Source organism: Ascaphus truei (genome assembly GCF_040206685.1).
Source record: "Ascaphus truei isolate aAscTru1 chromosome 23 unlocalized genomic scaffold, aAscTru1.hap1 SUPER_23_unloc_1, whole genome shotgun sequence".
Lineage (NCBI taxonomy): Eukaryota > Metazoa > Chordata > Amphibia > Anura > Ascaphidae > Ascaphus > Ascaphus truei.
Window position 1 is genome coordinate 545,993 of NW_027453862.1, and position 13,671 is coordinate 559,663.

The following is a 13,671-nucleotide window of genomic DNA, read 5'->3' on the forward strand; positions in this document are numbered from 1 at the left end:
TCATACCAAAGGAAGGGAGAGACCCACTACAATGTGGTAACTATCGCCCAATAGCCCTCCTTAATTCGGATATAAAACTGTTCAGCAAAATTCTGGCAAATAGACTGACCCCAATACTCACAATCCTGATACATATAGATCAAGTCGGGTTTATTTCCGGCAGACAGGCCTCAGACAATACTAGGAAAATTATAGACATAATCGACCATGTACATCTCTCATCCACAAAGGCCATCCTGTTGAGCTTGGATGCGGAAAAAGCATTCGACAGGATTAGGTGGGACTTCCTAGACCAAACCCTACTAAAATATGGATTTCAGGGCCCATATCTAGAAGGGGTCAGAGCCCTATACAGATCTCCCACGGCTATAGTGAAAATCCCAGGAGGAGACTCAAACCCTATAAGCATAAAGAATGGTACTCGACAGGGATGCCCCTTGTCTCCGCTTCTGTTTGCTCTCTCTATCGAACCCTTGGCAGCAACAATTAGAGACGAAAAAAACATAAACGGAATTGTAATAGAAGAGACAAACTACAAAATATCCCTATTTGCCGACGACATTATCCTAACTCTCGCCAACCCCTTGATTTCACTCCCGAACTTACATTCACAACTAGATAAATTTAGCAAAATATCGGGATATAAAATCAACATGGATAAGTCGGAAGCATTGAACCTAACCCTATCGGATTCTGAAGTTAAATTACAAGCAAATTTTAAATATAGGTGGAACTCCACAAAGATCAAATACTTAGGAATCCAAATAACAAGGGAGTATAATTCGCTATACAAACATAACTATTCACCCTTATTTGAGAGGCTAAAAAAGGACCTCCAGAGCTGGAACGACTACCAGATATCTTGGTTAGGAAGAATAGCCACGATCAAAATGAATATCCTACCAAGACTCCTGTATTATTTCCAGACTCTTCCTATAGATATTCCAATGCCGGAGCTTAAAAACATACAAAACAGAATTTTCCAATTTATCTGGCAAAATAAAAGACCCAGGGTAGCTAGATCTATTATGCTAGCCCCAAAAGATTGCGGAGGCTTGGCAGTCCCGGATATCATTAAATACTATTTGGCGGCCCAACTCAAACAAGCAATACTGCACCGACACACTTTATTCGAGCAAATACCCAGTATGTACCTGGCAGATACCTGGAATGCGCCGCTCCTCACCTCTGACAAGCCCCGTTGCGTTTGCCTTCCCAGCCTGGGTTCATGCCTGGCTGACGGGCGGCTGATCTGTTAAATGATAATGATTAGGATTTAATAGGCTGCAATGCTTTGCGTGTCTACCAGATGGCATAAATTCATGAATTGTAATGCAGTATATATATATATACTGTGCAGTATTGCAGCCAGCGGGAATAAAATGCTTCAATCCCTGCTTGGAAAATACCTCAATGCACTCGGGCAGAAAACAGTCACAAACCTCAATACACCCGGGTATACCCGAATTCGTGGGACTAGCCGAGCTCGAATAAAGTGTGTCGCCAGTGTACAGTAGTATTATTAATATATATATGTGTATATATATATATATATATAGTATTGTCACTATATACATTAGGATTGTACATATATATATATATGTGGAACAACGATCCAACCACCAGTTGCTGGGTGGGACTTGAGTCTACCTATACGAGACCTCTCTCTCCCGGCCGCTATGTGGACCGAGAGGGGAAGAGAGACCCTCTTGGAAACATTAAAACTGGGAGCAATGAAATGTACATGGCGGATATGGTCTAGAAATAAAGATAAATATGGTCTGACAGCCAGTCCAACACTACTAACGCCTATATTCCACAACCCTGAATTCTCCCCAGGCTGGCTCCCACAGAGACTCAATAAATTTAAGACGTTAAAGTTGATGGTAGCTGACGACTTTGTAGATAACGGTTTAATTCTACCACTCCAGGCGCTGGAGAAGAAACACCAAATCATAAATATACCAGTGTTTGGTTACCTCCAAATCAGGCACTACCTGCAATCAGTCTCCAAAGATTCGGCATTCAAACCTTTAACAAATTTTGAAAGACTGTGTAGGAAAGGATACTACTGTAAAGGACTGATTTCAGAGATATATCTGGGCCTGGCGCGATCAGCGGGTTGTTCCCAACATAGCTATATGATCAAATGGGCAGAAGATTTGAATACAGAGATCGATAGAGAAGACTGGGAGGACATTTGGGAGGTAGCTGCAAAAACGTCAATCTGTACCACTATCAAAGCGAACATTTATAAAATTCTATTTCATCGGTACCTAACCCCGAGCAGGCTGGCCCAGATCTTCCCCGTGTCCCCGGATTTGTGCTGGAGGGGATGCGGGCAAAAAGGAGATATGGTTCATATTTGGTGGAGTTGCCCAAAAATTCAGGTATTCTGGGTCATGATACAAACATTGATCAGAGAGTACCTAGGGGTGGAGGTTGAGGTGGAACCACTGACCATGGTGCTGGCCAAACCAATAGATGAATTAGGAACGGCAGAAAGTAAGATGATAACTCATGTAATGACGGCTGCCCGCTGTGTTATTGCGGCTGCCTGGAAAAAGGTGAATGCGCCTTCTAGGCAGACGGTCCTACGGAGACTAAGGGAAATAAAGATGATGGAGCTCCTCACAGCACAGTTGAGCCAGAAAACTGACAAATTTCAAAAAATTTGGGAAATATGGCCAGGAAACTAGGGACCCCATAGAAATAAATACAGAAAGACCAGACAAATGGGCTCGCCCTACCCCCCCTTCCACTCCCCCCTTTTTTCTTCTTTTCTACGTTCTTCTCTTTCCTTTGTTAAGCTCATGAGAGACGCCTACGGAAGCGGCTGCTTCCCTAACACAACCGGAAATAAGAAGACAGACCACACTTATTCAAAAACCATGTTATAGCAAATATTTTATTTCAGTAATGATGACAAACTGTTAATGCCCTTTGTTGTATGGACAAGTGACACTGTTAAAACATCACATGTATTCCAAGACTATATATTTGTTATGTCTCTCCAAAACAATAAAAAAAATTGAAACAAAAAAAAATAATCCGCAAAAAAGCGAATTAGATGGAGCCGAAGAAATCCACTGACCAAAAGGAACCGTCTGATCCGCTACGGATCCAAATACGACCCCCCAAAAAATGCCCATCTCTAGTTAAAAGGAACTGATAACGCTGTGAGCTGTAGTTCTGCTACTGACTTAATCCTATAATATTATTTATTCTCCTCTTCTAAAAACTCTGATGTACGCGTGGCTTCTCCATGAGAAAAACTATTGGAGCAAATGAGAAAATTGATCAACAACTTGTTCCAATTACTTGTGACCCCAGTTGGGACTTACAATTAAAGCAAACTCCTGGTACATATCCTCTTCCCACAGCTACGGATGTAAACAGACATGATACGTGGTGGAAAAGGTGACAAAATGTCAAAACACTTCATACATATGAATGGCTGTCACACGGCACACATTTCATATATGTATAAGTTGTGTCCTGGGTACAGCAGGAGCTGGAATATCTGCCGTATCCATATGAATGAGTTTATGTATATAAAATGGTGGGGAACTGGACCATTTCCACACCTCGACCAAGCTACAAGCTTCCAACTTCCACCAATTCCACAGATCCAGGGACAATGGCTGCAGGTACGTCGTCTTTTTTAACATAACATTGTAGCTAAGACGAAATGAGTGTATTCGATCTATGTAGAGACGACTTGACGCAGGTCACTGGGACCTACGGAAACTTGTCTTCAGATGACGACCTCTGGAAAAGACGTGTAAGACGGCAAAAGCTCAAGTGCCAACACAACCGTGGTCCGCTATAAAGTGGCACAGACTGAAACAGACACAAACGACTCCAGGGCCAACCCAGCTTTGAGATAACGGTTACTGGAGATGGTTAACAATCAGCAAAACGGGTCACTCGGCAGGACCGTTCAGCTACCTAAGTGAATATGGGAAGGATGTGGATCCAGGGAGTAATCTGATATCCAATATGTGGAGTCAGGAAGGAATTTATTTTTCTCCTTATGAGATATCATTAGATAATGTGTCACAGAGGTTGTGTGTTTGCCTTTCTCTGGGTCAACATACTTTATCCTATATGTATAATTACAGTATCTGTTGTCTACACAGCTAGTTACATAGTAGACATCCATCGATCAAGTTCAACCTATGTTAAATTTAGATGACAGATACTTAAACCCAGGGGTGCGCAAACTGCTTGAGTTGTGCCCCCCCCCGCCCAGGAGCCGCAGCGTTCGCACCCCCCTCTCAAAGACGTTGCGGGTCATGTGATGTCACCCCGCTGCGTCATTTCACGCGCATTGCCATGGCGATGACTGACATCACATGACCCCGCTGCACCATTTGACGCGTCGCCGAAGACCTGGCAGAGAGCAGGTGAGTTAACAGAGGTCTCACTCCTCCCCATGAATTTAATTTAAATGCTGTAGGGAAGAGCGCGGGGCCTCTGTAACTGCCTGCCCCCCCCCCCTACAAATTCTCCCGCCCCCCAGTTTGCACACCGCTGCTTTAATCTATATCCGTACCTACAGTATATTGATCTAGACTAAGGCAAACAAAAAAAAACAGTGACACATCTTCCAATATCTCATAAGGAGAAAAATTAATTCCTTCCTGACTCCAAGAACAGATTACTCCCTGGATCAACATCCTTCCCATGTTTACTTGGTTTGGTATATCCCAGTACACCTTTAGTTTTTAAAAAGATGTCCAAACTTATTTTGAACAAATCTATTGTATCTGCCATCAGTCTCCATGGGGAATGAATCCCACATTGTAACTGCTCTTACTGTAAAGAACCCTTTCCTTTGTTGCTGGTGAAATCTCCTTTCCTCCGACCTTAAGGGATGGCCCCGAGTCCTTTGTCCTGCCCGTGGGATGAATAGTCCTTTTGACATTACATTTAAGAGGTTGAACTTGATGGACGTATGTATTTTTTCAACCTCATCTACTATGTAACTGTGCTGTTAAGATTACGTCTCCAGGACCAACACAGCTTTGAGATAACGATTACTGGAATATGTTATCGGCAGGACCATTCAGCTACCAGAACGAAATGCTGTTAAGAGGAGTTCTGGAATAGAGCAGCTCAGGGAGGAAAACTAGCCCCTTTCAGGAGTTACCATTAACGTTTCATGCGGACCCACAAACACTTATACACCAATAACATCTGTTTTCAGGCTTATGCTCCTCTCATGGACTCTTGGCGCTGGTGATACTGTTCCTGCAGAATCCTCATGATGTGGAGGCTTTTCCACCAATGCCTCTGTCCGGTTTGTTTACAAACGCTGTGCTTAGGGCTCAGCACCTTCACCTTCTGGCTGCTGACACATACAGGGATTACGTGAGTACCCAATGGGTTTTTTTTTTTACACTACCATGTCCACTTAGTGACGGAGGGGCGTCCATGTTGTTCTCGTCAGTGCCGACTCTGCAAGAACAAGCCCTTTCCCTCCAGCACTGTAGCTTCCTGGCATCATCAACTTCCCGTTTATGGTTTAGCGCAGGGTGGCCAACTCCACCTCTCAAGGGCCACCAACAAGTCAGGTTTTAAAGGCTATCCCTGCTTCAGCACAAGTGGCTCAGTAGTTGACTGAGCCACCTGTGCTGAATCAGGGATATTCTTAAAATTTGACCTGTTGGTGACCATTGAGGACTTGAGTTGGCCACCCTTGGTTTAGCGAGATGAGCCACATGGGCAGCCATGTTGTTTTCTTAACCCTTGTGTTGGGTATCCCAAGTTGCTGGCATCCTACTCTCTTTTTTGCTAGTCTTATTCCTGAAGCAATGATAGGTCCGAATAATGTATTTCAGTATGGTTTCGCTGTGGCGAATCAGGTAATACAATTGGGGGCTTTTTGAGGGGAGGGGGGGGGGGCATGGAGGTACTTCAGTAACACAACCTCAGTATTTGTATTGCCGTTTCGTGTCTTTTAGGAACGCACTTATATCCCAGAAGATCAGAGACATTCAAACAAAAACTCCTACGCCGTATTTTGCTATTCTGAAACCATCCCGGCTCCAACAGACAAAGATAACACCCACCAGAAATCAGTGAGTAGTGTGGGCAGGTCGGGGTCTAAAGTAGTTACGTACCTGGTAGATAAGGTTGAAAAAAGACATGTCCATCAAGTTCAACTTATACTAAATGTAGACGACGGATACGTTATCCTATATGTGTAATTACAGTATGTTGACCCAGAGGAAGGCAAACACACAGCCCCAGTGACACATTATCCAATGCTGTCTCATAAGGGGAAATAAATTCTTTACTGACCCCCAGTCACGGCCATCAGAGTACTCCCTGGGTTATCATCCTTCCCATGTTATTTATTTGGTATATCCCTGTACATCTTTCCTAACAAAAGGACCAACCTTTTCTTAAACATATCTCCTGTATCAGCCATCACAGTCTTTCACACTAACTGGCCTTAAAAAGAACCCTTTCCTTTGTTACTGGGGAAATCTTCTTTCCTCCAACCTTAAGGGATGGCCCGAGTCCTTTGTACTGCCCTTGGAAAGAATTCCTCTTTTGAAAGCTCCCTGTACTGTCCCCGGATATATTTGTATATAGTTATCATATTCCCTCTTAGACGCCTCTTTTGTAATGTAAACAGATCTAATTTAGCTAGCCTCTCCTCATAAATCAGATTATCCATCCCCTTTATTAATGTGGTGGCTTTTCTCGACACTCTCTCTAGTTCCATCATGCATTTTGCCATTAAACATCTGGAAACAAGGTGAAGGTATAATGTATATGCCGTTATGGGGCAATAGGACATTTGGGGCTCTGACAATAACACTGTGTTAAAAGTGTTATTTTCATCCAGTGAGTTGATGTGAGCTACACAAGATTAGAGACCTAAAAAGAGGTATCAGACATGGCCCCAGCCCTACGCTGGGCCACAGCTAACAACCTGTTTCCCATTTCCCACGCATCTTGGCAGGATATGGAGCTTCTGCGTTTCTCACTGACCCTCATTCAGTCCTGGCTGAACCCAGTGCAAATTCTCAACAGAGTGTTCACCAACAACCTGGTGTTCGGAAGCTCGGACAGAGTCTTTGATAGACTGAAGGACCTGGAGGAAGGAATCCAGGTTCTCATGAGGGTGAGTAGGTGAAATGCTGCTCATCAGGGCAAAATAATCTGATAAGACAGCCCACTACCAAGGAGTCCTCAATGGAATGTTAGAACCGGCAAATGATTCATTTTTTTCCAAATATTATAAGGGGTTAAGGTTTTTAAGGTAGGGGGTAGCGGTATTAGGGGTTAAGATTAGGGGGTTAATATTATAAGGGGCAAGGTTAGGGACTTACCATTTCGGTGAAACGGCCGGCAGAGAGATGTCCCGGTGGTGAGGCGAGTGCCGGCAAAATGCCGGCGGTGATATGGTCACGGCCAAAACGTCCGCGTCCAAATATCCTAGATCGCCAATGGAGAGCATCACCATCTGGTTTCTTGAGAGCTGCCCGTTCCATCACAGATATGTTCCTCAATAAAAATGAGACAAAGAAAGGTGGGTCGCCGTGCGTGTTATCTCTTCCATGCAGTAACACAGGAGGGAGAGGGAGTAGGGGGGTCTGTATGTTACAAGCCTGTCCAACCTCTGGGGGTCCTTCATCGGGTGTGGGGAGATACAGAACCACAATGTAATACACAGTGTATGGCAGAGGGGAATCTGGTTACAGGGGACGTTGAGAGACTTATCAGTAGAGACTTTCACACCTGATTTTTCCTTATCAAGATCCTTAATTCCTCTCAACGTCCAATGTAACCAGGTATCCCTCTTACAAACACTGTATATATTTTCTTTTTCTCTCTCATACCCAATGAAGGACCCCAAGAGGTTGGGAAAGCTTGTAAAATGTCAACTACTTGTTGGTTCAACAAAAAGGTATCATCCCCCCCCTACTCGCTCTCCCTCCTGTGTTACTACATGGAAGAGAGGACCAGCACGGCAACCCCACACCCTTCTGTGCCCAATATGATGCTGAAATTCAAAAGGCTGTATTGGTGGATCACCAGTATGGGGATATTCCGGCAGTAGTGTGATATATCTGGGAGGGATCACCAGTATGGGGATATTCCGGCAGTAGTGTGATATATCTGGGAGGGATCACCAGTATGGGTATATTCCGGCAGTAGTGTGATATATCTGGGAGGGATCACCAGTATGGGTATATTCCGGCAGTAGTGTGATATATCTGGGAGGGATCACCAGTATGGGGATATTCCGGCAGTAGTGTGATATATCTGGGAGGGATCACCAGTATGGGGATATTCCGGCAGTAGTGTGATATATCTGGGAGGGATCACCAGTATGGGGATATTCCGGCAGTAGTGTGATATATCTGGGAGGGATCACCAGTATGGGGATATTCCGGCAGTAGTGTGATATATCTGGGAGGGATCACCAGTATGGGGATATTCCGGCAGTGGTGTGATATATCTGGGAGGGATCACCAGTATGGGGATATTCCGGCAGTGGTGTGATATATCTGGGAGGGATCACCAGTACGGGGATATTCCGGCAGTAGTGTGATATATCTGGGAGGGATCACCAGTATGGGGATATTGCGGCAGTAGTGTGATATATCTGGGAGGGATCACCAGTACGGGGATATTGCGGCAGTGGTGTGATATATCTGGGAGGGATCACCAGTATGGGGATATTCCGGCAGTAGTGTGATATATCTGGGAGGGATCACCAGTACGGGGATATTCCGGCAGTAGTGTGATATATCTGGGAGGGATCACCAGTATGGGGATATTCCGGCAGTAGTGTGATATATCTGGGAGGGATCACCCGTATGGGGATATTCCGGCAGTGGTGTGATATATCTGGGAGGGATCACCAGTATGGGGATATTCCGGCAGTGGTGTGATATATCTTGGAGGGATCACCAGTACGGGGATATTCCGGCAGTGGTGTGATATATCTGGGAGGGATCACCAGTACGGGGATATTCCGGCAGTGGTGTGATATATCTGGGAGGGATCACCAGTACGGGGATATTCCGGCAGTAGTGTGATATATCTGGGAGGGATCACCAGTACGGGGATATTCCGGCAGTGGTGCGATATATCTGGGAGGGATCACCAGTATGGGGATATTCCGGCAGTAGTGTGATATATCTGGGAGGGATCACCAGTATGGGGATATTCCGGCAGCGGTGTGATATATCTGGGAGGGATCACCAGTACGGGGATATTCCGGCAGTAGTGTGATATATCTGGGAGGGATCACCAGTATGGGGATATCCCGGCAGTAGTGTGATATATCTGGGAGGGATCACCAGTATGGGGATATTCCGGCAGTAGTGTGATATACTGCTGCGACACACTTTATTCGAGCAAATACCCAGTATGTACCTGGCAGATACCTGGAATGCGCCGCTCCTCACCTCTGACAACCCCCGTTGCATTTGCCTTCCCAGCCTGGGTTCATGCCTGGCTGACGGGCGGCTGATCTGTTAAATGATAATGATTAGGATTTAATAGGCTGCAATGCTTCGCGTGTCTACCAGATGGCATAAATTCATGAATTGTAATGCAGTATATAGATATATATACTGTGCAGTATTGCAGCCAGCGGGAATAAAATGCTTCAATCCCTGCCTGGAAAATAACTCAATGCACTCGGGCAGAAAACAGTCACAAACCTCAATACACCCGGGTATACCCGAATTCGTGGGACTAGCCGAGCTCGAATAAAGTGTGTCGCCAGTGTATCTGGGAGGGATCACCAGTATGGGGATATTCCGGCAGTAGTGCGATATATCTGGGAGGGATCAACAGTATGGGGATATTCCGGCAGTAGTGTGATATATCTGGGAGGGATCACCAGTATGGGTATATTCCGGCAGTAGGAGGTATTCGCACAAATAAGGAGGGATCACAAAACCTCCTACTGTATACCTGGGGGCGGCCAACTGCAGTCCCCAAGGGCCACCAACCGGTCCGGTTTAGATATCCCCGCTTAAGCCCAGATGGCTAAATCTAGGACTGAGCCCCTGATTGAGCCACCTGTGCTGAAGCAAGGATATCCCGAAAACCTGACCTGCTGGTGACCCTCGAGGACCGGAGTTGGCCGCACCCCCCCTGCTGTACACCATCCGAACATCACGATAACGGTCTGACGTGATCCGAGGGACAGCACGAAGCGTACACATTCCCTGCCCCCCTCCATCCCTCCCCCCAAGACACTGTCGCCCACGTAAACAAGAACGATGTATATTATTTCAGGAGCTGGAAGACGGGAACTCTCGCAGCGGCTCCCTGCTGAAGCTCACCTACGACAAGTTCGACGTCAACCTGCGCAACGAGGACGCCTTGGTCAAGAACTACGGCCTCCTGTCCTGCTTCAAGAAAGACATGCACAAAGTGGAGACTTACCTGAAGGTCATGAAGTGTCGCCGGTTCGTGGATGGAAACTGCACTACCTAAAAAATACGGAAAAAAAAAACAGGCCGCGCTTTGGCGCGGAGAAACGCGCATTGCCGGCTCTCTCAGGTACAAAAAAAAAAGGGGTTAAATGTTATTGTAAGTTACGTTTTATCCTTTTTAAACTTCCTGCCTCGGTCAAAAAAAAAAAATTTAAAAAAAAATAAAATTACCGGCTTTGTCGCTGAAATATTTGCTTCGTCTGTGTGGTGAAAATCTTTTGACATTGTACGTGGATTAAAGAAAATGTGGTATAATTTTTCCGATTGTGCGTGCTTTGTTTGTACTCGAGGCGAAAAAAAACAAAAAAAACACGCAAGATCAACGCACATCCACAATAATATAATATATAATTATTATTATTATTATCACTTTCTTGTATCGTGCTGCATAAAAACCTACCGTACACATTTTCAACTTTTTCTACTAATTTTATTTAAAGGAGCAATCCAAGAAATATCCTACGTGTTTTTTTTGTTAATAAATCAGTTCTGTAGTATTAGATATTACTTTTTTTTTTCATACAACCATTTTTAATTAGTTTTAAAGCTGCGTTTTTATTTATTTTGTTCCCCTTTTAATCTGTGCATTAATACAATCCACACAATGATAAGGAATTAGCTAAATTGCCGATTGATCCGTTCACCTGTGATTGATGCGGCTCGGGGGGGTTCACTAAATGGCCGTCAGTGCAGCAGAATAGGACCAAAGATGCAAAGTTCTGTGGGGAAAGATCATGTGACCAGGCAGTCACTAGATACAATTGGTGCACTGCTAGAGAGGGCGGGGCTCAACAAAGGGGTGTGCCAGAGCCTGTTTCAGAAGAGGAAGGGGATGTGACTTTGTAAATGGTTGCTATAGAAACAAAAAATGCTGGTTGCATTATAATACCTTACAAATGTCATTCAGAGTTTAAAAAAAAAAATGCTACAAGCATTTTCTCATAGTACAGAACTAATTTAATAATAATAAAAAAATAAATAAAAACCAACCACATCTTATACTATATTAGTGAAAGCACTGTATGTATGTTTGCCTGCCTGCCTGCCTGGATGTCCGGTGTCCCTAGGGGAAATCTGATTGGTCCCTTGGGCCGCCCCCGCACACCTCTCATTGGCCTGAGGCGGAGTGACGGGCCAAAGGACACACAGGGACACACACACACAGGGACACACACACACAGGGACACACACACACAGGGACACACACACACACAGGGACACACACACACAGACACAGGGACACACACACACAGACACAGGGACACACACACACAGACACAGGGACACACACACACAGACACAGGGACACACACACACAATGACAGACACACACACAGTGACACACACACACACACACACACACACACACACACACACACAGCGGGACACACACACTATTATTACCCCTTCAGCGCCCCCCCCCACCCAGTGTCAGCGGCCGTGCGAGACCCCCCCTCTATATCTCCCACCTCTCCCCCCCCCACACATATACATGCCCCCCCCTCCCCGGCGCTACAACTCACCCCTCCCCGGCGGGGGAACAGCCAGTGGCCAGGCAGGCTGCCTTGCGGCGCCGAGTGCCCAAGATGGCGGCGCCCGGGACACAGCGGGGGAGCGGCCACAACACGCTGCCTCCCGCCTCAGATCCACGTGGGACCTTCCGGACGGGTGAGTGAGCGGCCTTCACCACCCCTCACCCCCTTTCACCTCCCCTCACTCCACTTCTCCCTTCCACCCCCTTCACCTCCCCATTTACCTCCCCCCCCCACCTCCCCATTTACCTCCCCCCCCTCCACCCCCCCTTCACCTCCCCTCACCTCCCCCTTCACCACCCCTCCACCCCCCCCTTCACCTCCCTTCCACCCCCCCCCTTCACCTCCCTTCCACCCCCCCCCTTCACCTCCCTTCCACCCCCCCCTTCACCTCCCTTCCACCCCCCCCCTTCACATCCCTTCCACCCCCCCCTTCACCTCCCTTCACCCCCCCCTTCACCTCCCTTCCACTCCCCCCCCTTCACCTCCCCTCCACCCCCCCTTCACCTCCCCTCCAACCCCCCTTCACCTCCCTCCAACCCCCCACCTTCACCTCCCCTCCACCCCCCCTTCCCACCGCCTCCCCTCCACCTTCCCACCGCCCCCCCCCTTCCCCACCGCCTCCCCCTTCCCCACCGCCTCCCCCCTTTCCCCCTTCCCACCGCCTCCCCCCCCCTTCCCACCGCCTCCCAGCCCCCTTCCCACCGCCTCCCCCCCCTTCCCACCGCCTCCCCCCCTTCCCACCGCCTCCACCCCCCCTTCCCACCCCCCTTCCCACCGCCTCCTCCCCCCCTTCCCACCGCCTCCCTCCCCCCCTTCCACCGCCTCCCCCCCTTCCCACCGCCTCCCACCCCCCTTCCCACCGCTTCCCACCCCCCGCCTTCCCACCGCCTCCCACCCCCCGCCTTCCTCCGCCTCCCACCCCCCGCCTTCCCACCTCCTCCCCTTCCCACCACCTCACCCCTCCCCCCTCCCCCCCCTTTCACCACCTCCCCCCCTTCCCACCACCTCCCCCCCCTTCCCACCACCTCCCCCCCTTCCCACCACCTCCACCCTCCCCCCCTTCCCACCACCTCCCCCCCTTCCCACCACCTTCCCCCTCCTCCCCCTTCCCACCACCTTCCCCCTCCTCCCCCTTCCCACCACATCCCCCCTTCTCTCCCTTTCCACCACCTTCCCCCTCCTCCTCCTTCCCACCACCTCCCCCCTTCCCACCACCTCCCCCCTTCTCCCCCTTCCCACCACCTCCCCCCTTCTCCCCATTCCACCACCTCCCCCCTCCTCCCCCTTCCCACCACTTCTCCCCTTCCCCCCCCCCCGCTCCCCTTCCGCTCCCTTCTCCCCCCTCCGCTCCCCTTTCCACCCCCCCTCCGCTCCTCTTCCCCCCCCTCCACCTCTTTTTACCCTTTCCCCTCCCACACTTCCACCCCCTCCTTTAACCCTTCCCCCCCCTCCTCTAACCCTTCCCCCCCCTCCTCTAACCCTTCCCCCCCTCCTCTAACCCTTCCCCCCCCTCCTCTAACCCTTCCCCCCCCTCCTCTAACCCTTCCCCCCCCTCCTCTAACCCTTCCCCCCCCTCCTCTAACCCTTCCCCCCCCTCCTCTAAACCCTTCCCCCCCCTCCTCTAACCCTTCCCCCCCCTCCTCTAACCCTTCCCCCCC

The 13,671-nt window shown here is 48.4% G+C and overlaps 1 protein-coding gene across 1 annotated transcript; it reads left to right on the plus strand.

Moving 5' to 3' along the window:
* The first annotated feature begins 3,691 nt into the window (after nucleotides 1–3,691).
* LOC142474755 (somatotropin-like) lies at nucleotides 3,692–10,568 on the plus strand. Its single transcript, XM_075580973.1, has 5 exons — nucleotides 3,692–3,784; nucleotides 5,200–5,376; nucleotides 5,970–6,086; nucleotides 6,980–7,141; nucleotides 10,279–10,568. The coding sequence occupies exons 1-5, from the start codon at nucleotides 3,692–3,694 to the stop codon at nucleotides 10,477–10,479; spliced, it is 750 nt and encodes a 249-aa protein (XP_075437088.1). The 3' UTR covers nucleotides 10,480–10,568.
* Nucleotides 10,569–13,671: the final 3,103 nt, after the last annotated feature.

What these genes read in the sequence shown, in the direction of transcription:
- LOC142474755 (XM_075580973.1), top strand. Translation starts at nt 3,692, where the DNA reads ATGAGTGTATTCGATCTATGTAGAGACGACTTGACGCAGGTCACTGGG. An exon ending in ACGACCTCTGGAAAAGACGT is followed by an intron (nt 3,785 to 5,199) that starts GTAAGACGGCAA and finishes ATACACCAATAA; the next exon opens with CATCTGTTTTCAGGCTTATG. An exon ending in CTGACACATACAGGGATTAC is followed by an intron (nt 5,377 to 5,969) that starts GTGAGTACCCAA and finishes CGTGTCTTTTAG; the next exon opens with GAACGCACTTATATCCCAGA.